The 22661-nt window shown below is 54.2% G+C and overlaps 3 protein-coding genes across 9 annotated transcripts; 2 read left to right on the top strand and 1 right to left on the bottom strand.

The window, feature by feature from the left end:
• Nucleotides 1–560: 560 nt before the first annotated feature.
• Nucleotides 561–3873, bottom strand: PSME2 (proteasome activator subunit 2). 3 transcript variants are annotated; one of them, XM_060168071.1, is made up of 11 exons: nt 3750–3873; nt 3408–3440; nt 2908–2970; nt 2577–2663; nt 2445–2475; nt 2261–2358; nt 1608–1676; nt 1386–1453; nt 1168–1222; nt 779–865; nt 561–688 (listed from the first exon to the last, which is right to left on the bottom strand). In XM_060168071.1, the coding sequence occupies exons 1-11, from the start codon at nt 3795–3797 to the stop codon at nt 608–610; spliced, it is 720 nt and encodes a 239-aa protein (XP_060024054.1). In that variant the 5' UTR covers nt 3798–3873; the 3' UTR covers nt 561–607. The 3 variants fall into 3 exon arrangements, with proteins under 3 accessions (XP_060024054.1, XP_060024069.1, XP_060024062.1); XM_060168086.1 differs by lacking the exon at nt 1168–1222; XM_060168079.1 differs by lacking the exon at nt 2908–2970.
• Nucleotides 3874–4349: 476 nt separating this feature from the next.
• Nucleotides 4350–14954, top strand: RNF31 (ring finger protein 31). 5 transcript variants are annotated; one of them, XM_060144908.1, is made up of 21 exons: nt 4368–5058; nt 5145–5291; nt 5442–5597; nt 5793–5852; nt 5956–6031; nt 6249–6426; nt 6901–7288; nt 7466–7753; nt 8015–8263; nt 8364–8549; nt 8661–8867; nt 10561–10734; nt 10818–10916; nt 11010–11099; nt 12492–12606; nt 12711–12829; nt 12989–13213; nt 13361–13418; nt 14135–14231; nt 14534–14702; nt 14813–14954. In XM_060144908.1, exons 1-21 carry the CDS (start codon nt 4867–4869, stop codon nt 14864–14866), a joined length of 3327 nt encoding a protein of 1108 aa, XP_060000891.1. In that variant the 5' UTR covers nt 4368–4866; the 3' UTR covers nt 14867–14954. The 5 variants fall into 5 exon arrangements, 4 of the variants coding, with proteins under 4 accessions (XP_060000891.1, XP_060000883.1, XP_060000896.1 ...); XM_060144900.1 differs by having other exon boundaries at nt 7463–7753; XM_060144913.1 differs by having other exon boundaries at nt 4369–5058; nt 7463–7753; nt 13034–13213.
• Nucleotides 14955–15041: 87 nt separating this feature from the next.
• On the top strand, nt 15042–20310 carry IRF9 (interferon regulatory factor 9). Its single transcript, XM_060144941.1, has 9 exons — nt 15042–15634; nt 16406–16586; nt 16909–17092; nt 17332–17462; nt 17551–17632; nt 17736–17807; nt 18429–18770; nt 19613–19728; nt 19876–20310. The coding sequence occupies exons 2-9, from the start codon at nt 16407–16409 to the stop codon at nt 20002–20004; spliced, it is 1236 nt and encodes a 411-aa protein (XP_060000924.1). The 5' UTR covers nt 15042–15634; nt 16406; the 3' UTR covers nt 20005–20310.
• Nucleotides 20311–22661: the final 2351 nt, after the last annotated feature.

Genomic DNA, 22661 nt, shown 5'->3' with positions numbered 1-22661 from the left:
GAAGGAGGAGGGTAAAGGTCAAAAAGAATTTTATTGAACCATCCTTCCCATAATGTCCTGTAGTATAATTTCCTTCGCCTTAATGCCTTGGAAGCGTTTTTGCCCCTCCCAGCCCTTGAGAAGGAGTCCAACCATTGACCCATAATTTTCCCAGTGAAATCTCATTCTCCCTCCAGGTGTGCTCTGAGCTGAAGAAAGGGTTGTGCCTTTCTTCATTCCCTGACCTCAGCCTCAGAGCTTCCCCCCAGTCTCTCCAAAGCCTGATTATTCCTATAAGGGCTCTGCCCAGATGCCATCTCTTCCAGGAAGCACTCATGACACCTCCAGATGGAAATAATCTTGTGAAATTCCCCAATACAGGTTATTTTCATGGCTGTCATGGCATGTAACAGTTCCCACCCTGTTCTTTAGGATGACTTCCTAAGAACAGGATGCACCTTTAATTCATCTTCGTCTTCCTGGCACCCCTCCCTTTCTCATCACCACATTCATTCACATTTAGTGTCTGGATATAGGCGACACTCAGTAAATGTCTTTGAATGAATGACACACACCAGAGGTTATCCACACAAAGTATAGGTCATTTATTTCCCTTCTAACCCTGGGCTCAGTACATAGATGGCTTCTCTTCACCCTTTGGGTTGACAATTTTCTCCAGGTTGCTGCTTATAATATGGTAAAGCTCAGCCTGGAAGAAGGCCAGAGGGCAACAGTCAGGTTCTTGGCCTTTCCCCTGCGCCCCTCATCCACCTCCCTTAGGGGCTTACTCCACACTCACATAGAAGGCCCTGAGGTCCAGCACCATGGCCCTGAGCTCTCCATAGGCTGCCTCGTCTCGCTCGTGCACCAGGGCCCGGTAATCCATCTGGGATGTGGAAGGCAAAGCTGAGTCAGCCCCATGGAAGGTTGGGACATTAGTCTGGTTTCCTCATACAGGGAATAGGTAACTTGAGGAATGAGCCCCTTCTCAGCCAAGAAATGGGATCCCAGAGGATCAAACAGAGAAAGGGGTCAAGGTTTTTGAAGCCTAAATCAGTTTTCCTGGGCTTAATATTCTCCACATTGGGAAGGTCACAAATGAGACAAAGAGGACCTCTATCCCCCACTTTCTCATCACCCCCCATCCCCAGCAGCCTCAGCTAAAAGGCTGGTGGACTGTCCACTTACTACATGGGTCTCCTTAGAGGCCTTGGCCACAGCATCCCCACGTTCTGAGAAGTACCTGCCAGAAGCAAGAGGAGTAACCACAGGAATGGATGTTCAGAGAGAGGTACTCCCTCAGACCCTTCCCAAAGCACCGCTTCATCCGATAGGCATGCCCAGCTTTGGGAGTCCCAAAGAAATGTCCCTGCAGAGCCCGGCGCTGGCCTTCCAGCTGTCCTTACTTGGAAATGGTTGTCTGGAAGGCTTCCACTTTGGTCTTGACTGCATTTACCCTCTCCAGCACCTTTTCCTGTGGAGACAAAAGAATGGAAAGCAAAGACAACCCTTCATCTCCTCCCTCCTTCACTCACCGTCTCCCTCCTCCTCCCAGTTCTTGTCTAGCTCCTATCCCTTACTCCCCAAGTCTCTCCCTGCTGTCAGCATTCTCACACACCCTTTCTCACCTGGATTGCCACCCCAAAGTCATTTCCATCCTCAATTTTGGGGATGAGGTGCTGGATCCATGTGATCACCTACATTAAGAGATATCATGTAGGAATCATTCAACAAACCCTCTATTCTGATTACTGCTACTTCCTAATAATAGGTACATTTAACTGAGTACTTATTATATGGCAGGCACTGTGATATGTATTATATATCTCATTTAATCTTCACAACAACCTTTCAAGGTATATATTTTTTTTTGCTTGTTTCAAAGTATATATTCTTATTGTACCCACTTAACAGATGAAAAAACTGAGTCACAGGATGTCTAAGTTACTTACTTAAAGTAACCAGTTAGGTAAGTGATAGAGTCAGGATTTGAACCAAGGCAGTCTCCCTCTAGGGCCCAAGTTCTTAAACCAACTCACTGTATCATAGCATCTGTACTCTGTACCTGGTACAGCAGTAGGGTCTCAGGTTATAGAGGTGGATGTAGCACAGTCTAATTTGGGGATATCATCGTGATAGAGAACAAAAGGTATCTAAACCCAAGGTACAGAAGGAAGCTTCCTATTTGGGGAATAGTTTCCTAAATGAAGGAATTGAATCTCTGAAGGAGACCAGGGCCTGGCCTTGCTCGTTTTCTCTGTCCCCCAGTTCCCAGGCTTACCAGAATGCATTTTTCTTTGAGAGTCCAGACTTCTGGCTTAACCAGGGCAAGCAAGGCCAGGACCTTCTCATTCCCAGGGAGAAAGCCGCACTTAGGGACTGTGAGAAAGAGGGGACTTAGACCCTTTCTCATCCAGTAGTCAGTGTGCCATTTCCCTTTTCCTAGCCACCCCTTCCTCTCTTACCTTCTTTCTTCTCTTGCTTATCCGTTTCCATCTAAGGAAAAAAGGGGGAAAGTAGCTTTAGAAAAGTCATGGAGGTTGGAGGGCCACTTACACTGGGTTTATAGCCCAAGCCCTACACCATGAGTGCCTCACCTCATCATCCTTGGGTGGAGGGTCTGGGATGGGGATGTCCAGCGAGGCCCGGAGAGAAGTCATGTCAGTCACGTTGAGGGAGTCCTCCTGCACAGAGCTCACTGTCAGGGGCTGCCCAACCTCTTCCCCTCATCCTGAGTCAGAGCCTTTCCTCCACACATCCCACCCAACCTCTGCCTCCTAACCTAGGCTCAGGCCTCACACTATCCTAATGTTCCCAGTCCACCATTTGCGACTGTTCTCTGCATTCGGAGCCCAGTTGTTAGCTAGAGAGGGTGGATGGAGAGGAGAGAGGCCATGGGATGGGGCAGGAGGGCTCCACACTACTCACTTGCAAGAGCTGATTCAGGTATATGATTTTCTGAGGTAAGAATCTGTAGAGGAATTCCTCAGCCTGTGGGTTACATTGCAAGGGTCGGAATCACAGAAGACGTTCAGTGAGATGTCTGAGAAGTGGGACTGGAAGGGCCCTTGGAAATCATTGACTCCAGTACTTATAAATGAGGGAACTGAAGCCCTGAAAATTGAAGGGAATTCCCCAAGTTGGGATGCAGCAGAACCAAGGTTAGAACTGTGGTATTCCTGCTTTGGGGCCATGGCTTTTCCCTCCACACCAAAAGAGGGGAGAGGAAGTGGTGGAAGTGCAGAAGGTATTAAGAGGGGTACAGGTAAAAGCAGAGATCAATAATTAAGAGCTTATCTTAGATGGAGGCTTAATAAGTGAAGTAAGGCGCGGATGGAGGGTGGGTTTGGGGATCAGTCTGAGAAGTTGCAACCCTCAAGTACTGGCCTAAGATTCTGGGTCAAATCGCTTGAATCCAGAAGACTTACCTCCTGGAAAAGATTTTGCCTGAAGACATCCACCTGCACAGAGAGCGGTACCCGGATGTTGGTTAAGGGTCTCAGTTGTCCAGAGTAAGATCCCACCCCCAATAGGATGCCCTCCAACTTGGCTCAGTCCTTCCCCACCACATGCCAGACTTCCCTGGAAGCCCATGCTCAGTGCAGAGATTGTCCGGAGGGCAGGAATCTGGTAATCCCCGGGCAGAAGTGAAAGCACTTAGAGAGGTTGGGAGATTTCTCTGGCACGGCCTTGGTCCCTCGGAGCACCCAGTTTGGCCTCCATTTAGGAGGGCTCCTCGGCGCCTTCCTGGCCTCCCGGTCCCCCGTTACCTGTTTGCGGGCTTCCCCGCTCAGGCGCACCCCACAAGGCTTGGCCATGTTGCTCCAGTTGCTGCTAGGTCTCCGGTCTTCCTGTTCGCCGCCTGGGCTTTCGCTTTCACTCCCCACGTCCAGGCCCGCCCCCTCAGCCCCACCCCCTTCCTTCTTTTCCCCCTCCCCCTGGAAGGCCGCAAACCGTAAGGAGCCCCTCTGCCATTCTCGGCCTGTGAGACTAGAAGAGGCGGTGCTGACTCGGTCACAAACCCAGGGGCTGTCCGGGGGAGGGGCTAGGACAAGTGGGACCGGCGGAGATTGAACAGGGGCTGTCCCTCGGAGAAGGGGAGGGGCTTAGAGAGAGGGGGAAAGAACAGTCCAAGGACTGTCAGGGTTGGGGTGAGAAGGGTGGGAGAGTGGGAAAGGGGGTGTTAAGTGGTGGGGCTCCCCCAGGAAGGCTTGACTGCGGGGAAGGGCCAGAGAGGGATCAGAGTGGGCGGGAGAAGTAGTAGGAGGGAGAAGGGACAGAGGATAGGAAGGGAGAAGGCGCGGGGGCTTCCTCCCGGAGGGCGCCCTATCTTCAAGACTGACTGGAGAAGGGGCTTGAGTGGGGCTCAGGCCGGCCAGAGTTGAGTCCCCAGCTGAGTGGGATTTCCCCTGTGGGGTCCCGGATAGAGAGGAGGGCTTTGAGGGGAGTAAAGTAACCCCGTACCAGGGTCTATCCGGAGAGGGGTGGGACCAGCCTGGACCAAGGAGGGGAAGAACGCCAGAACAGGGTTTGCTGCCTAGGCGCTCTGGGGGAGGAGCCATGGATTATTTATCATTATCATTGGCTGGGACCCTGGGCCACGCCCCCCGATTTCTTGGCCTCCGCCCTTCCTCAAGCTTAGACCCCGCCCCTTCCCCTGAATTTGGGTTGCAGTCCCGCCCTCTTTCCTAGTACTTCCTGTTCCCGCTAACCCTGGCGTTGGGCCCGGGGCCGAAGAGTGACCGTGCCGTGAGTGACCCGGGGCGTCCGAACCGACCGGGTCGGGCCGCGAAGCCAGACCCCAGGCGCTACTGGCGGCGCTCGGACCGCGCACAGCCTGCGCCGGGTCCCGTCGGACAGCGGGCTGGGGCTGACTCCTGTCTCAGGATGCCGGGGGAGGAGGAGGAGCGGGCCTTCCTGGCGGCCCGCGAGGAGCTGGCGAGCGCCCTGAGGAAGGATTCCGGGCAGGCGTTTTCGCTGGAGCAGCTCCGGCCGCTACTGGTCACCTCTCTGCCGCCAGCAGCCCGCTACCTGCAGCTGGATGCTGCACGCCTGGTCCGCTGCAACGCTCATGGGGAGGTGAGGCCCGGCCCGGGTTGGGAGGAGGACAGAGGACCTGAGGCCGGGTTGGGACTCACAGCTCTCTGCTCTCTGACTGCTCGCAGCCCCGAAACTACCTCAACACCCTCTCCACGGCCCTGAACATCCTGGAGAAATATGGCCGCAACCTCCTCAGCCCTCAGCGGCCCCGGTACTGGCGCGGGGTCAAGTTTAATAACCCTGTCTTTCGCAGTACGGTGGATGCTGTTCAGGTGAAGCCCCTGGGCCCCTAATGGGAGAAGGGAACTTAGCCTGGGCTGGGGATTGACTAGAAAGGGCCTGAGGCTGTGCTGAATGGTTTGAGGTCCAGCCCTATTGGGAAGGGGACCTGCTGGGCGGTGACTGGTTTGAATGTGTGGCAGGGGGGCCGGGATGTTCTGCGATTGTATGGCTACACAGAGGAGCAGCCAGATGGGTTGAGCTTCCCTGAGGGCCAGAAGGAGCCGGATGAGCAACAAGTTGCTACAGTCACACTGGAAGTACTGCTGCTTCGGACAGAGCTCAGCCTGCTGCTACAGGTGAGGTATCTCTAGTCCCAGCCTAACAACAAAGCCAGTGTGGGGACTCCCATGCTGCTGAACCATAGGCATAGTCCCCACAGTAACTTAGGATCTCTCTGTACTTTTCACACTGTGAACGTTGGGGGACCAGGGCTTTGAGGGAGGGCCTTGTTCCAGGGCTCTAGGTGGGAACTCCTCTTACCTTGTTTGCAGAATACTCATCCAGAACCACAAGCACTGGAGCAGCTGCTGAAAGACAAGGTTGAAGATGATGTAAGGAAGGCAGGAATGGGGCTCTGGGGCCTGGCGAACAAAGGGAACCTGTTGTGGGCCTCTGTCCCCAAGCCCTTGCTCATTCCCTGTCCTTTTTCCTCAGATACTGCAGCTCTCAGAGTTTGCCCCCTTACTGAGAGAGATTGATCCTGGCCCCCTCACCACACCCTCTGCCCCAGGTATTATTGTCCTATGTTGGGAGGTGGGAATGCTAGTAGATCATACTGATGGAAATTTCCTGTCTTCTTGGTTATCTTCCTTTTGTGTGGATTAAAATTGTTTCCTTGGGTTGAAAAAATATGCTGAAAAGTTGTCTGTGATTTGTCCCCTCCACAGCAGATTCAAATGTAACCTGGTCTTTTTTAGAAAGATGTTCTATTTTTTCCTGTTCTCCAGCCTCCATTCCTGGTCCCTGCTTCCTCTGTGGTTCTGCTCCAGGCACATTGCACTGCTTAGCTTGTAAACAGGGCTTGTGCCCAACTTGTGATTGCCTCTTCCATGGACACCCAGACCGTGCACATCACCTCCGCCAGACCCTGCCTGTGGCCCCCCAGGCCACCCACCTGACCCCCAAGTGAGAGGCCTTTTCTCCTGAGTGGGAGCGAAATTGAGAGAACTTAAAATTATTTGAGTATCTACTATGTGCTGGATTCTGTGCTAAAGACTGTCTCATAGAGAGCAAGCAGCCAGTTACTGCCTTCCAGGAGATCATAGATATACATGTCAAGCAAGTAGCAGTCATAGCAAAATAGATTATTTGGGTGTGCAGATAGGTAGTAGGAGGATGCAGCTTAGTCAGAAGGATCAACTCAATCAGTTGGTAATATTTTAAGCACCTAATAGGGGTCAGACCCTATGTTAGGGATATTTACCAGCCAGATATGGACTTTAGGCTGTCATTTAAATGTTGAAGAGGCTATGGGTATGGCAGTGTTCCAGACATGTGCAAAGGCCAGAGCCATGTGTTGTCCTGCAGGGAATGAGGGATGCCCATGGGTAATGGTCCCAGGCACCCCCTCAGCAGGCCGTGTCTGCTTTTCCATTACAGCTTACCTGCCTCAGCTCCACCACAGCCTCAGTCAACCTCCCTGCCGGCCCTGGGAGACAGCTCTGTTTCTTCCCCTGATCCTGCAAGTGCCCGTCTTCCCTGGCACTGTTCTGCCTGCGCCATGCTGAATGAACCTTGGACAGTACTCTGTGTGGCCTGTGATCGGCCCCGAGGCTGTAAAGGGTTGGGGCTGGGGATTGAGGGTCCCCAAGGAGCTGGGGGCGTAGAACCCGAGCTTGCACGGGGTCACTGGGCCTGCCAGAGCTGCACCTTTGAGAATGAGGCTGTGTTTGTGCTGTGTGCCATGTGTGAGCGACCTCGGCTGGCTCAGCCTCCCAGCTTGGTAGTGGATTCTCAGGATGCCGGCGTTTGCCTGCAGCCCCTTCAGGTAACCTGTTCCTGGCCTTCTCAGCTCTTTATTTGCACCTGTTACCACAGGCCATTCTCTACTTCTTCATCCCCTATTTTCCTTCAGTTCCCCGGTATCTTCCCCCCAGCTTCCTATATTTCCATCTTGAGCCTCAGCCAACCTTCAATGGGATAATTCTTTCTGCCTTCCCAGCAGGAGGATACTTTGCTCTCCTCTGCCCAGACTCCAGTGTGGTACTGCATTCACTGTACCTTCTGCAACTCGGGCCCTGGCTGGGTGTGTGCTATGTGCAACCGGACCAGCAGCCCCAACCCAGTACAGCATACCCCTCAGCCCCTTGCCAGCTCTTTGGAAGAGCAACTCCCTGAACCAGGGCCTCCACGACGCCTCAGTGCCCCCCTGGCCAGTTCCTGTGGGGACCTTGAGAAGCAGCGCCAAGACAAGATGCGGGAGGAAGGTCTCCAGCTAGTGCTCAAGATCCGGGTGAGGATTTGGGCCTGGGATAAGCTTGTGGGGGAAGAGAGAGGCTGCAGTTGATTGATGCAAGTTCTCAAAACCTGTCATTGTTAGCAGCAGCTGCCTCTTATTGAACCCTTCCCCCACGGCAGGCATCATGCTGTGTCCTGCTCACGTGATCCATGATCCATGACAGCTCAAGCACTGTCAGCATTTTGGTTCGGGCTAAGGGTGGGTGGGGTGTGCCCTTCCTGATGGGCGCCCTGTCTGGGCGGGACTGTGCCTTAGGAAGGGGAAGCCGGAGGCGCCTGTCCAGAGGAGGTCTTCTCAGCTCTGCAGTACTCGGGCACCGAGGTGCCCCTGCAGTGGCTGCGCTCAGAGCTGCCCTACGTGCTGGAGATGGTGGCTGAGCTGGCTGGACAGCAGGACCCGAGGCTGGGTGCCTTTTCCTGTCAGGAGGCCCGGAATGCCTGGCTGGATCGTCACGGCAACCTGGATGAAGCTGTGAAAGAGTGTGTGCGGGCCCGGCGGAGGAAGGTAGCAGCAGCTGTGCTGGAGCGGGTGCAGGATTGAGGGCTGTGGATCTCAGAGCCTCTCACATTCTTCTTCACTCCTTCTCACCCCTCCCAACTCACAGGTGCAGGAGCTCCGGTCCCTGGGCTTTGAGCCTGAGGAGGGGTCTCTTCATGCCTTGTTCCAACATGGAGGTGACGTGGCACGAGCCCTGACTGAGCTACAGCGCCAGCGCCTAGAACCCTTCCATCAGCGCCTCTGGGACAGTGGTCCTGAGCCCACCCCTTCCTGGGACGGGCCAGATAAGCAGGTGCTGGAAGGAGGTGAAGAGCCCACTTAGTAGGGCTGAGGGCAGGCTGAGGGGTAGGCTCTCTGCGGTCTGACAGCCACTTCTTCCCTCTCCACCTGAATCGCCTTGCAGAGCCTGGTCAGACGGCTTTTGGCAGTCCACGCACTCCCCAGCTGGGGCCGGGCAGAGCTGGCGCTGGCGCTACTGCAGGAAACACCCAGGAACTATGAGTTGGGGGATGTGGTAGAAGCTGTGAGGCAGAGCCAGGACCGGGCCTTCCTGCGCCGCTTGCTTGCCCAGGAGTGTGCCGTGTGCAGCTGGGCCCTGCCCCGCAACCGGGTAAGTCCCTCCCCACTGCCCCTGGCCTTAGAATTGCTCTGTTCCCTTTGGATCCCCACTCTACCCCAGCCCGTCTCTGATCTTGTCTTTTGCTCTGCAGTTGCCCATGTGCCCCTGAAGGCTTCTGGGAAGGGGAGGGCAAGAATAGGCCACCTCCCTCTCTTTTTTTTAAATGTTCTATTATGGGAAATTTCGAACATGCAATAGTAGAGAAAACTGTATAATGGATTCCACTCTCCCTCCCCCCCACCATGTATTCATCATCAGCCATTATTAATGGATGACCAATCTTTACTTCATCTACACATACATAGGATTCTTTTTTTATTTTTATTTTTTGCGATACGTGGGCCTCTCACTGTTGTGGCCTCTCCTGTTGCGGAGCACAGGCTCCAGACGCGCGGGCCCAGCGGCCATGGCTCACGAGCCCAGCCGCTCCGCGGCGTGTGGGATCCTCCTGGACCAGGGCACGAACCCGTGTCCCCTGCATCGGCAGGCGGACTCCCAACCACTGCACCACCAGGGAAGCCCCTACCTAGGATTATTTTGAAACAAATCTCAGATGTCAGATAGTTTATCTGTAATATTTCAATATGTATCTCTAAAAGATAAAACTCTTTGAAAATATAACCACAAATACCACTGTCACACCAAAAAAATTACCGTTATTTAATGTGATCATCAAATACCCACTTGGTAGGAATAGGCCCCTCTTATCTCCTGAGCCCCTTCTGACTTACTCTAGGTCAGAAGTGGCAGTTCTTTGGCAAAATACAGCCCAGTTTAGTTAGGCTGGCTCTGTATGTTTTTTGTTTTTACTCTTTATTTTAAAATAATTGTAGAGTCACAGGCAGTTATGAAAATAGTACAGAGTCCTGTGTGCTCTTTATCCACCCCCTCCCAATGGTGACATCTTGTATAATCAGTGCAATATCAAGACCAAGAAATAGATATTGGTACAATGTCAGCTAGACCGCAGGCTTTGTTCATTTTGTGCATCAGTGTGTATGTGTGTAGTTGTATGCCATTTGACCCCACATGTAGATTCATGTAACCACCACCACAATCAAGATACCACAATGCAACCCCCTTGTGCTACCGCTTTATAGTTGGAACCTTCTTCCCCTCCTCCTGTCATATGGCAGCCACTAGTCTGTTCTCCATTGCTATAGTTTTGTCATTTCAAGGATGTTGTTTGTGTTTGCTTTTTTTTTGGCCACGCCACACAGCTTTCAGGATCTTAGTTCCCCAACGAGGGATTGAACCCGGGTCCTCGTCAGTGAAAGTGCGGAGTCCTACCCACTGGACCACCAGGGAATCCACCACCACCACCACCCCCCACCCCACCCCTGGCTTTTTTTTCCTTTTTAAATTAACTTTTAAAAAATTTTTATTTTCTACTGGAGTATAGTTGATCTACAATGCTGTGTTAGTTTCAGGTGTACAGCAAAGTGATTCAGTTATTGTGTGTTTGCTTTTAATTGAATGTGGATGCCTTTAGAGGGCATTCTTCCGTTTACCTTAGGTCTCACCATTGTCTGTTTTTTTCCATCTGGAGGTCTTCAGACATTTAGGTTGCCCGCCCAGTTGTTAATTAGACCCCGGTTTCATAGCAGACACCTGGCTACTGCCCCCCTCAGCTGGCAACTGTAGCTTCTTACCCTCTTCCCTCCCTTCCCTTCCCCTCCCCCAGATGCAGGCTCTGACCTCCTGTGAGTGCACTATCTGTCCCGACTGCTTCCGCCAGCACTTCACCATTGCCTTGAAGGAGAAACACATCACAGACATGGTGTGCCCTGCCTGTGGCCGCCCCGACCTCACCGATGATGCACAGCTGCTCAGCTACTTTTCCACCCTCGATATCCAGGTACTGAAGTCCCTAGGACTCAGGGTGCCCTGGGCTTTGAACAGGAGCCTTGCCCACCCGCCACTTCCACATCCTGTTCCCAGCTTCGAGAGAGCCTAGAGCCAGATGCCTATGCGCTGTTCCACAAGAAGCTGACTGAGGGCGTGCTCATGCGAGATCCCAAGTTCTTGTGGTGTGCCCAGGTCAGAGGCCTGCCCAGAGCTGCTGACCGGAGGGACAGGTGGGGAGTGGTGCCTGGTCAGGCCTCAGACAGCTTTATGCTCTTGCACCCACAGTGCTCCTTTGGCTTCATATACGAGCGTGAGCAGCTGGAGGCAACATGTCCCCAGTGTCACCAGACCTTCTGCGTGCGCTGTAAGCGCCAGGTGAGGCACATCCATCCTTTTGGAAATACCTGCTGAGCCACCGCAGGTACTGTTAGACGCGGGGTGTGCTGGAGAACAGAACAGACATGAGCTCTGGGCTCAAAGAGTTACAGGCTAGCCAGGGAGGGAGGGAGGAGGGGTGAGGGAAGGAGAGAGAGCAGAATTATACATCGCCATGAGTTCTATGAAGAAAACAAATAGGAATCTGAGGTTAGGAATAACAGGATGGACCTACCTAGTACACAGGATCGAGAGGTTAGACAAGTCTTCTCTGAAATGGCTGGATTTAAGCTCAGGCATGAAAGTTAAGAAGAAGCCAACTAGGCAAAGAGTATTTGGAAGAGAAAGAACAACACATGGAAAGGCCAAAGTCAGAAAAAGCGTTGTGTGGCTGGAGCCTCAAGAGCAAGGGTGAGAGCGGCTGGCGGTCGGAGAGGAGCTAGCTGCCAGGTCAGGAGAGGCCGTGAGGCCAGTCCAGCAAGGGATCGGCCTTTCATTCTAAGACTGAGCAAGGGGTGATGCTCTCTCATTTACCTTTAGAAAGTTTAATATTTGATACCAAAAAGTTGCATCTGTCTTTTTTTTTATCTTATTTTAATTAATTTATTTACTTATTGTTGGCTGTGTTGGGTCTTCGTTGCTGCGTGCGGGCTTTCTCTAGTTGAGGTGAGCAGGGGCTACTCTTTGTTGCCGCGTGCGGACTTCTCATCGTGGTGGCTTCTCTTGTTGCGTAGCATGGGCTCTAGGCGCGTGGGCTTCAGTAGTTGTGGCACATGGGCTCAGTAGTTGTGGCTCGCGGGCTCTAGAGCGCAGGCTCAGTAGTTGTGGCTCACGGGCTTAGTTGCTCTGCGTCATGTGGGATCTTCCTGGACCAGGGCTTGAACCCATGTCCCCTGCATTGGCAGGCGGATTCTTAACTACTATGCCACCAGGGAAGTCCCTGCATCTGTCATATAAAACACCATAATAAAATGAACACCTGCGACCTTACCACCAAACCTCCAAGCTAGAACACTCCCAGTGCAGTTGGTTACATGTTCAAAGGCACACTGGCTGCAAGGTGGAGGCTGAACCATAGGGGAGCAGGAGTGGAGGCATAGAGACTAGGAATCGAGACGAGACCTGACCTGGCCCAGAGTAAAGGTGGTCAGAGTAGGGATGAAGAAAAGGACAGGGTTGAGCTAGGCTTGGGTGGTGGAAACAAGACTTGCTGGTGAGTGTTTCGGGTGTGAAGAGATGAGAGAACCAAGGCTGGCCCCTCGGTTTGGGATTTGAGCAAACGGTGGATGGCAGTGCCATACACTAAGCCAGGGACCGCTGGATCTGAGTGGAGGGGCCAGCAAGAAGGGCCTAGGATAGAGCTTTCATGGGAAGCTCGTTTCCTTCTGGCAGTGGGAGGAGCAGCACCGAGGTCGGAGCTGTGAAGATTTCCAGAACTGGAAACGCACCAATGACCCGGAGTACCAGGCCCAGGGCTTGGCGATGTACCTTCAGGAGAATGGCATAGGTAAGATTGCCTGTTTGCCCAGTAATCTCTCATTGCCAGCGGCTCTCTTCCTGAGGGCCTGAGGAGCAGTGGCAGCCCAAACCCTGACCTGCTGTCCCTTGCAGACTGCCCCAAGTGCAAGTTCTCGTACGCACTGGCCCGAGGAGGCTGCATGCACTTTCACTGCACCCAGTGCCGCCACCAGTTCTGCAGTGGCTGCTACAATGCCTTTTACGCCAAGAATGTGAGCCAGAGAACGGGGATGGAAGGGCTAGCTGGGTGGGGCTGCCATCGGGAGTGAGGGAGTGAAGGGTGGAGGCCGTTGAGGAACAGCCCAGGGGAAGAAGAGAACAGTGGGGGGTAAAGCACCTCTCTGTCCTCTCTCCCCTTCTGCTTGCTCCAGACCCTCCAATGTCTCATCTCCCCCACCCCTACACCCCTCACGCAGGGGTTCCTGAGAGGCCAGGACCCCAACAGTCTCCAACTTCCCCTCTCCCATCTGGGTTTCCGCCAGAAATGTCCAGACCCTAACTGCAGGGTGAAGAAGTCCCTGCATGGCCACCACCCCCGCGACTGCCTCTTCTACCTGCGGGACTGGACGGCTCCTCGGCTCCAGAAGCTGCTTCAGGTCAGGGGCGGCCAGCCTGGCTGGTTTGCCAGTCACCCAGGAGAGGAGGCAGGGCACAGGGTGGCAGGAAGGGAAAGGCCTGGATGCCGAGAAATCCAGCAGGCTGGCACCAAGGGAAGCTAACGCCCATCCTTCTGCCCTCCTCAGGACAATAACGTCATGTTCAACACAGAGCCCCCAGCGGGGGCCCGGGCAGTGCCTGGAGGTGAGTGTCGGGCCTGGGAGAAGGCAAGAGGAGGGGCTGGGCTCCCCCTGTGTGATAGATGAAGGCGAGGCTTGGGTCTGGGGTTGGACCAGGACGCAGGCCCATCCTGTGCTTGCTTGTTGTGCTCTTCGGTGACTCAGCCTCCCCAGGCTTGTTTCTTCCTCTGTAAAGTGGGGACCATATCCACTTTGCAGCCAGGCTGTTTTATGTGAGGCCACATTCAAGCGCCTGGCACCTCGATGCTAATTTTATTCTCCCATTCCCAAAGGATAGTGATTCATTAGTTAACTCAATGACTATTTAATTAAAGACTTACTAGTTGCACTGTTTTAGGTTCCATGAGGGCAACAGAAAGATGTTATATATGATTCTAATCTGCCCCACTTCTTACCATCTGTGTAGAGTAAGACCTTCACAGAATAAGCTAACCTCGCAAGAGCTAAATCACAACCAAAAGAGCTGTCTCAAGGGAGTATATGATTATATGGGCCAGAAGTCAGCTTGGCTAAAAGCAGGGACAGCAAGGTCCCTGCTTCTGTGTCGGAAGTGGTCTGCACGGTGGCATCTCTGGCACAGCTGTTAGAGCAGGGGCTCCTGTCCTCAGTCCCCTCCCTAGAGGCTGCCTCCCGTGCCTCCATCCATATCCTAGTTCTCCTGGGCCTTTGTGGTCAGTGGCCCCCTCCGGACAAAGGGACCCTTCCTTCCCTTACCCCTAGGTGGCTGCCGAGTGATGGAGCAGAAGGAAGTTCCCAACGGGTTCCGGGACGAAGCCTGCGGCAAGGAGACTCCTGCTGGCTATGCCGGCCTCTGCCAGTGAGTGCCAGGCAGGGCGTGGAGCACGGCGTCGGCGGCACAGGAGCACTGGGGGTGTGCCTGGGCAGAAGAGTGGGTCTCTGCAAGCAGTAGGTCCTGCAAGAAGTGGGAGGGAGGGGCCTCTCTAGGCGAGGGCACAGAAAGGTGGTGTGCACAGGTTGGCAAGGGCCCACAAGAGCAACTGGCGAGGGGTGTCGGTCTTGTTCGTCTGAGTATGCTAGTGCCCAGCACAGTGCTGGACACACTCAGTTGATATCAGTCAAACTTCAGAAGAACAATATTCCACCCTCTCATCTCCCTAGGGCGCACTACAAAGAGTACCTTGTGAGCCTCATCAACGCCCACTCACTGGACCCAGCCAGCCTGTACGAGGTGGAGGAGCTGGAGACGGCTGCCGAGCGCTACCTGCATGTGCGCCCCCAGCCGCTGCCTGGGGAGGATGCCGCCACCTACCACGCCCGCTTGTTACAGGTAAAGCCTCCCCCAGCCTCACCTCTGACCCCACTCTCTAGAAGTCCCCTGTCCAGACTGTGTCTGAGCCCCAGGCTTCCAGTATCATCATCTTCTCTCTCCTTCTACAGAAGCTGATAGAAGAGGTGCCCTTGGGACAGAGTATCCCCCGCAGGAGGAAGTAGCTGAGGGCAAGGGTCCCAATGAAGGTCCCGTGATCTGACTCCCCGGGAACACCTCCAGCACCAATAAAGAGGCATTTCCTTGCCCAGGCTTCTTGGTGGTCCTTCTTCCTTCCTGACCCCACCATCCTGGGGCACCAGGGAAAGGGGTGTGTGTGAATACAGCTTTGCTAAAGGCCCCCTGCAGCCTGCCACCTGACCCTCTCTGGACTCAGGCAGAAGCAATTGATGCTGTGGGAGGCCAAGGGCAGCCCTCCCCATCCAGCCACCTGGCCTGGGCTTCCTCTTTCCCTGCATCCTTTCTTCTTTCATTGAATTCAGCTGATATTTGGGGGTGACCTAGTAGGTACCAAGCAGGCATCATGGGGGAACACAGATGCACAAGTGGTACAGAGCTATCCAGAGGCCCCAGGCCAGACTCCGGGACACTGCGGCCTCCCTGGGGAAGCAGCAGTGTCATAGAGGTGGTCTGATACAAGCAAGGAGTATCTTGAGGGAGGAAAGGGAATGAGCCTGAGGCAGTAGGGTCCCTCCTCCAGACTCTGACCGCAGGATTCCTACGATAAGATTCTCAGATGCTGCTTCCCCCTGGTGGTAACCAGTTACCCTGCAACTCGGAGACCACGTGATTTCGGGGAAAAGAACCTCCCTGGAGGAGAACTGAAACTTAGGGTGGGGACTGTAGAAAGGGGCGGAGAGATCCAGGAGCTGCCTAGCCAGGAGCTGAGCTGAGGTCGGCTGAGCCCTGGGACAGCCTGCAGAGCAGCTCAGGTAAGATTAACCAAAAATAGGTGTCAGCCTGGATCTAGGTGGGAAGGCCCGGCTAGATTGGAGGTGGTGGGTAGAGGCTCCTGGGGACCCCTCTGCTAGACTGAGGAATAGACAGAAGGCCTGTGAGCCGGGGAGCTGGAATTTGGCGTGAGTGAAAGACTGATGGGGAGGTCGGTGTCCCAAGCCCTCTAGGCAAAGGACAGGGGCACCTATTACCGGGTTTGGGGAAGAAGACTCTGCTGCTCTCCCCTGATTGTTTTCTTGCCTCCTGGTCCTGCCCACTTCCGCCCGCCCACAGCTCTGCCCCTGCCCCTGCCCCCAGCTCCCTGCCCCACCTACCCCTGGGACAAGGAGGGGGGGAGGTTGGGGGGCATCGGAGGATAGGTTATGGGGGTGGTGAGTGAAGAGGGTTGAAGAGGCATCTCACAAGCAGCCACTGTGTCTGTAAATACTTGGGGATCCAGACAGGGCCTCTCACCAGGAGCAGGCCACCAGGGGAACGATAGATTCCTGAAAAACCTTAAAATTAAGACCAATGCCTAAGGTTCCCTTCTAGATGTCACAGCTTGGGCTGTTAAAAAGAAAGTATTTTTGGTCATCGCTAGTGACGGCAGAAATGAAACAATTCAGCCTCAGAAGTTTGAGATTATAGAGGCAAAAAGATGGATGAGATCTCTAGGGGCCCTTGCCGGAATCCAACCCCAAGGGCCAGGATCTCACTCTTCCCAAAGTATCAGTTCCCCTGACACTTCCTGCTGCTTTTATCCCCAGGATGGCATCAGGCAGGGCACGTTGCACCCGGAAGCTCCGGAACTGGGTGGTGGAGCAGGTGGAGAGCGGGCAGTTCCCAGGAGTGTGCTGGGAAGATGCGGCCAAGACCATGTTCCGGATTCCCTGGAAGCACGCAGGCAAGCAGGACTTCCGGGAGGATCAGGATGCCGCCCTCTTCAAGGTGAAAGGCCCGGAAACCAGCCCCTTGGAGGGAGGGATGGAATATACACTGGCACTGTCACCCTCAAGCGGTTGCATCCACCTGGGTTTCAGATAAAGGGGAGGTTGCAGGGTAGAACCAGCTACATTCCGTAATTGTCAGAGCCCCATGCAAGATGAAAATGCAAACCTTAGTAAGGACCTCAAGGTGGCAATAGCTGAGTATAAACCTAGCAGAGGCCCTTCTGTGTGAGCGCTCAGGCCACACATCCGTGAAGCCAGCCTTGGTAAAGGATCTGCGGTCCACAACATGCTGCCTCTTCTTTACTTCTGCTGTGTCCTAGGCCTGGGCGATATTTAAGGGAAAGAACAAGAAGGGGGACTCGGAAGGCCCTGCTATCTGGAAGACTCGTCTGCGCTGTGCTCTGAACAAGAGTTCTGAGTTCCAGGAGGTTCCTGAGAATGGCCACAGGGATGGGGCTGAGCCCTACAAGGTGTACCGGCTGCTGCCACCTGGAACCCTCCCCGGTGGGTGTCCCTTTGCCCCGCCACTCCTAGAATCAGCAGCCTGGGGAGGAAGGATGGAGCCCTGCGCCTCCTGGGAGGGTGGTGGCCTCCCTCCAGGCCCCTCGGTCAGAGTTCTGCCCTGTCCTTGGGGAGCAGGTTCCCTGCCAGTCCTGCCCATCCTTTCACTGCCTCCTACTTCTCCCCTTCCCTCTGTGCCCACTTAAGGCTCTGACCTTCCTCTCCCTCTCAACGTTCCACAGCTCAGCCAGGGACCCAGAAATCACCATCAAAGCGACACCACAGTTCTGTGTCCTCTGAGAGGAAGGAGGACAAGGTTACCACGAAGAACTGCATACTCAGCCCCTCCTTGCCCCAGGACCCCCTCAAAAATGTGAGAGCTGGGGAGGGAACCGGGTGGGCCTGAGGGCAGAACAGTAACTGGGGGAGAGATGGGCCAACGATAGAAACTGTGTCTGTAGGAGCTGGTGGAGACCAGTGGGGGAACAGCCTATTCAGACTCCGGGAGCAGCAGCAGCAGCAACAGCCCTGAGCTTCAGGAAGGTACCAAGTGCCCTGCCTCCTGTGTTATCCTCCATGCCACAGCCTCTGGCCCTTGGACTCCCCAGTCCACTCTGAATGACCAGTGCCTCTGCCTCCCCCCCAGGTAGGGACACAGCTGAGGCCCCTCTCCAAGGAGATCTGGTGTCCCCAGAGCTTCTGCCCCCTCCAGGTTCAGGTACTTGGCGTTTGACTCACCCCTGCCTCCGTCCTCCCTTGTCCTCCTATGGCTACGTATGTATCTAATCTGTCAGGGCTTGCAGCAAACCGGGGCCACCTTACTCAGAGGCACTGGTTTCTAGGCAGTGCACCTGCCACCACTCCAAACAGCTCACTTCTCAAAAATACCCCCTACATGCTGTGTTCCCTGGAAATCCACTTTGAGACATTGATTCTGTGGGTTAAGTAGAGGACTGATCTCTGGGACCCTCTTGTAAACTGTAAGGCCCTGGCCATTAAGGCCTCAGTGAGAATCTGTGTATTAGCTCTTCTCCTGAGTGATGGGAAAGTATGATGGGAAGCCCTCTGGGCTGCCGAGGGTTGGCAGGAGGATGAGGAGGGAGGGCGCCTTCTCTATCCTTAGAAGGTGCGGCTGCCGCCCCCACCTTGCGGCCTGCTTGGTCCTGCTTGGTCCTCACCAGCCCTTACCTGGTTTCTCTCTCTGAGCCTCACGTTCCTCGCCAGCAAAATGAGGATGCTGGATTTGCAGGAAGCCCCTCTTCATTTCTCCAGAGCCTCTTGCTGGCCAGTGAGCCCCTGGGGAGGGGCACCGGTGCAGCTGGCCTTTCTTTGTCCACAGACTACTCTCTGCTGCTCACCTTCATCTACGATGGACGTGTGGTGGGTGAGGCCCAGGTGCAGAGCCTGGACTGCCGCCTCGTGGCTGAGCCCTCGCGCTCCCAGTGCGGCATGGAGCAGGTGGTATTTCCCAAACCCGGCCCACGAGAGCCCACCCAGCGCTTGCTGAGCCAGCTCAAGAGAGGGGTCCTGGTGGCCAGCAACTCCCGAGGCCTCTTTGTGCAGCGCCTTTGCCCCATCCCCATCTCCTGGAACGCGCCCCAGGCTCCACCTGGTCCAGGCCCGCACCTGCTGCCCAGCAACCAGTGCGTGGAGCTCTTCAGAACCGCCTATTTCTGCAGAGGTGAGGCTGCTCCCGCCGAGCCCCTGAGCCCCTTCCCCCACCTCTGTTCCCCCTCCATGGGCCCGGCCACCACCCTGCGCTCCCTCCAGCACATCCCCCATCACAGCCCAGGCATGGCCCCTGCACTCGTGCAATGCTCAGCCCTGGCAGCCCCCCTTCCCCAGCCAAGGCCGTGGAAGATGAGGACCAGGTAAGCCAAGCACGAGGCTGTCACGCCTCGGGAGCACCACCACACGGGAGCGTACAGTAATCATGGGAAGGTGCGCCTCGTGGCACCCCCCCACTGGACACACCTGCCCAGCAACCACTCACACATTCGCGAGAGCTGTGTGCATCACGTGCCCTCGCCCACCGCTCAGCCGCCCCTCAGCTTGCCCCTCTCCCATCCACGCTTGGAATCCCACTTCCTGCCTCCATTCCACTGTCAACTGGACTTCGGGAGTGAGGGCCTGGAGTATAGGGGACCCAGGGCCACGGGGTGCCCTAGTGCAGGGAGGCTGTGAGCAGGCAACAGAGGTGTGGCACAACTGTGTTAGCAGCCAGGGCTGCTGCCGAGAGGACTCTTAAGCTCCCCCAGCTCCCCCAGGTTTCAGGTTGTGTGACGACTGGCTACCTCCAAAAGGCGGCCCCTTTCCCTATTTGTCCACAGGCGAGTAGCAGCTCAGTTCCTAACATTTCCCCTGGCACCAGGCAACGGCCTCACCACCCTGAGGCTCCTGCTCTGGCCTTGGTCTCTGAGTGGCCCCACTGCCACCCCTCTTTCTCCATTATGGGATCCTCCCCAATCCCTCCCTGCCTGAGACCCTCTGTCTTCTCTTCCAACTCTTGACCTTTTCTCTCAGACCTGGCCAGGTACTTCCAGGGCCTGGGCCCCGCACCCGAGTTCCAGGTGACACTGAATTTCTGGGAGGAGAGCCCTGGCCCCAACCACACCCCACAGAGTCTTATCACAGTGCAGGTGAGTCGGGATAGGGCAAGAACAGCCTGCCTGCATGGGAGTGGGGTGTTGAGGAGGAAGAGGGCCTCCCGGGGAAAGAGCCCCTGGGCGTAGTGTCCGGCCCTGCCTGCCGTGCTCACAACCCCCTCTCCCGACCTCTTCGTGCAGATGGAGCAGGCCTTTGCCCGACATTTACTGGAGAAGACTCCAGAGGATCAGGCAGCCATCCTGCCCCTGGTGCAGAGCCTGGAGGACCCAGCCTCCTTCTCCTCTCTCTGTTCCACCTATCTGCTTTGAGAGAGCCTCTTCCTCCACGCTCTCGACCTGCCTCCCACGGTGATCATTCTCATCGGTTGTCTGTGGTGATTTAGTCCTTGAACTCCTCATAGACCTTGGTTGGTGGGGAACACAAGGATTACTTTTTTTTTTTTTTTTTAAATTTTGAGATATACCCTCTTTCGTCTCTGAGGAACTGAACTGGGCAAGTACAGATGGCGCGACCTCGGGACCTTTCCCTCTGCCCGCAACCCTAAAACCTAGCACTTTATATTTTCTTCTTAGATCTTCACTAAGGATTGAAAATAAAATTTTATTGAAAAGGAATCAGCATCGGACTTGTTGAGAGAAGAAGGCAGCAGGGTCACAGAGAGATGATGGGGATGTAACCTGAGGGCAGGGCACTCGGGTTCTCTTCCTGCTGGCATCTCTGGGCCTCTTTCCTCTCCTCCAGACACAGGTTCGGGCTAGCAAGCTCTCTGGGCTAGGAAGCTTCAGGTTCTGGGCCTGGCTCTCTGTATCCTCTAGGCAACCAGGATTAGGGAGAGGGTTGGGGTCAGCCAAAAAGAGGGGCACTGAGCCTATGACCACTGTAGCCACCTTCATAAGGGAAATCCGGCGTCCACAGTCCTTGGCTAGAGGGCTCTGATTCCGCCTAGGGTTGGACTCTGGCCTGGAGGTCTCAATGAACAGACCTGAAATGATGAGCTGGAGGCCTTGGGGCCTGGCAGGGGAGGAAATCAGAGGGAAGAGTGGCTGAGCCTCCTGTGCCCTGGGCAGACCATGCCCTGGTGCCTCTTCTCCCGGTACCTGGGGCACTGTCACCCCAACTGAAGGCTGCTCCCAAACAGGTCTCCTCACTCTACCTGAGCACCATGACAGACAACATGGCCTAGACTGCCACATCACCAGCACTCTGTCTGCTGGGATCCCAGGGGTCCAGATCCACCAACACCACTCTCCCTTGCCCCGTGTTTATCTTGCTCCCAAACTGGTAGTTCTTCTTCACAAGGCCACCGGTCATCCTACCTCATCCTACACTCATCTCCACCAGACTAGTTCACCACTTAACCCGACTGCCACAGCCTCCAGCTTCCCGCTTCCCGTACATGACACCAAACTGGCGGAGAGGTAGCCTCCCAGACCAGCTCCTTCCTGTCATGTCACTTTTATAAGCTTTGAGTGGCTCACTGACATGATCAAATCTGGATGTCTAGATTCTTGAGGAACTTCTTGCTGTCTCACCTGACAAACTTCACTGCTTTTGAGCCTTTCTGCCTCCTTGGACCTTCCTCATCGTCATCCTGAGAAGCCAGGAGCCCCAACAGGCATCTGCATAGGCAGTGAGGAAATTGGGTACTGAGTGTGCAGGTGCACAGGCCCTGCTGAAATCCCTCCTGCACCTTCACTTCATTTTCTGTTATACCCCACATCCAACCCATCAGCAAATCCTATCATTCCTTCCTTCAAAATCTATCCAGAATCTGACTCTGCTTCCCTAACCAAGACTGGTTCAAACACCATCATCTCTCACACCTCTTCTTTCTGCTTCCTTCCACATCTTTTCTGCTTCCACTCTTGTCCACCTTCAGCCCATTCTCAACACAGAAGAGATCCTCTTAACACATAAATCTTATCATGTCATTCCTCTGCTTGAAATCCTCCATTGGCTTTCAATTCACTCAGGGTAAGAGCCCAAATCCTTACAATGGCCTTCAAGGTGATATGGCCCCATTCTCCTTTCTAACCGCACCCCTTGCTATTCTTCTCCTCAGTTACTTTGCTCCAGGTCCCCTGAACCCACCAGACATTTCTGCCTCAGGACCTTTGCACTTGCTGGTTCTTTTGTCTAAAACACTCTTCCTTCAGGTAAGCACATGACCTGCCCCCTCTCTTCAGAGAGGGCTTCCCTGAGCACCCAACCCGAATAGCAGCCCTCACTATTCTCTATTCTCTTATGCTGCCTCATTTTTCTTCATAGCACTGATTACCACTTCACACATTTCTATTTGTCTACTTGTTTATCGTCACTCCTTCCCTATTCCATGAGAACAGGGACTTGTTTTGTTCATTGCTATATCCCCAGTGTCTAGAGTAGTGCCTGGCACATGGTAGGCATGTAATAAATACTTGTTGAATGAATGGACAGATGAATGAGCAAATTACTGTGTCCTTTATCTCTTAAACTAGGTCCTAAGCACCTTAAGGGCAGGTGTCCCCACTTTATCATATTTGTGCCCCAGCGTGAACACTTGTGAACACTGACAATATATGTACAGTGATCGAAACAATTTGTAAGTATCATGTAGAAACCAATTTAGCCAAGCACCGTGGAATAGGGATTGGGAACACTGGAATTCAAAAGAACAGAGTTCCCAACCAGGCTGCCACTAAGGAGCTGTGTGGTCTGGAACAAACAGTCCATATGGGCCTCTGTTTTCTCATCTGTAAAGGCAAGTCTTGGACTAGATTTTGAAATCCCGTTCAGCCTTGATATTCTGTGGTGGTAAATTTAGGGCAATTGCACATTCCTCTGACAAACATTTGCTGAGCTAAGTTTCAGGCACTAATGGAAAAAACAAGAACCTCTTATAGTTGACTTGCAATATTGTGTTACTTTCAAATGTATAGCAAAGTGGTTCAGTTATGTATTTTTCCAGATTCTTTCCATCATAGGT

This window comes from Lagenorhynchus albirostris, chromosome 1 (genome assembly GCF_949774975.1).
Source record: "Lagenorhynchus albirostris chromosome 1, mLagAlb1.1, whole genome shotgun sequence".
Lineage (NCBI taxonomy): Eukaryota > Metazoa > Chordata > Mammalia > Artiodactyla > Delphinidae > Lagenorhynchus > Lagenorhynchus albirostris.
Note: the sequence above shows the minus strand (reverse complement) of the source record. Positions and strands in the feature narration are given on the sequence as shown.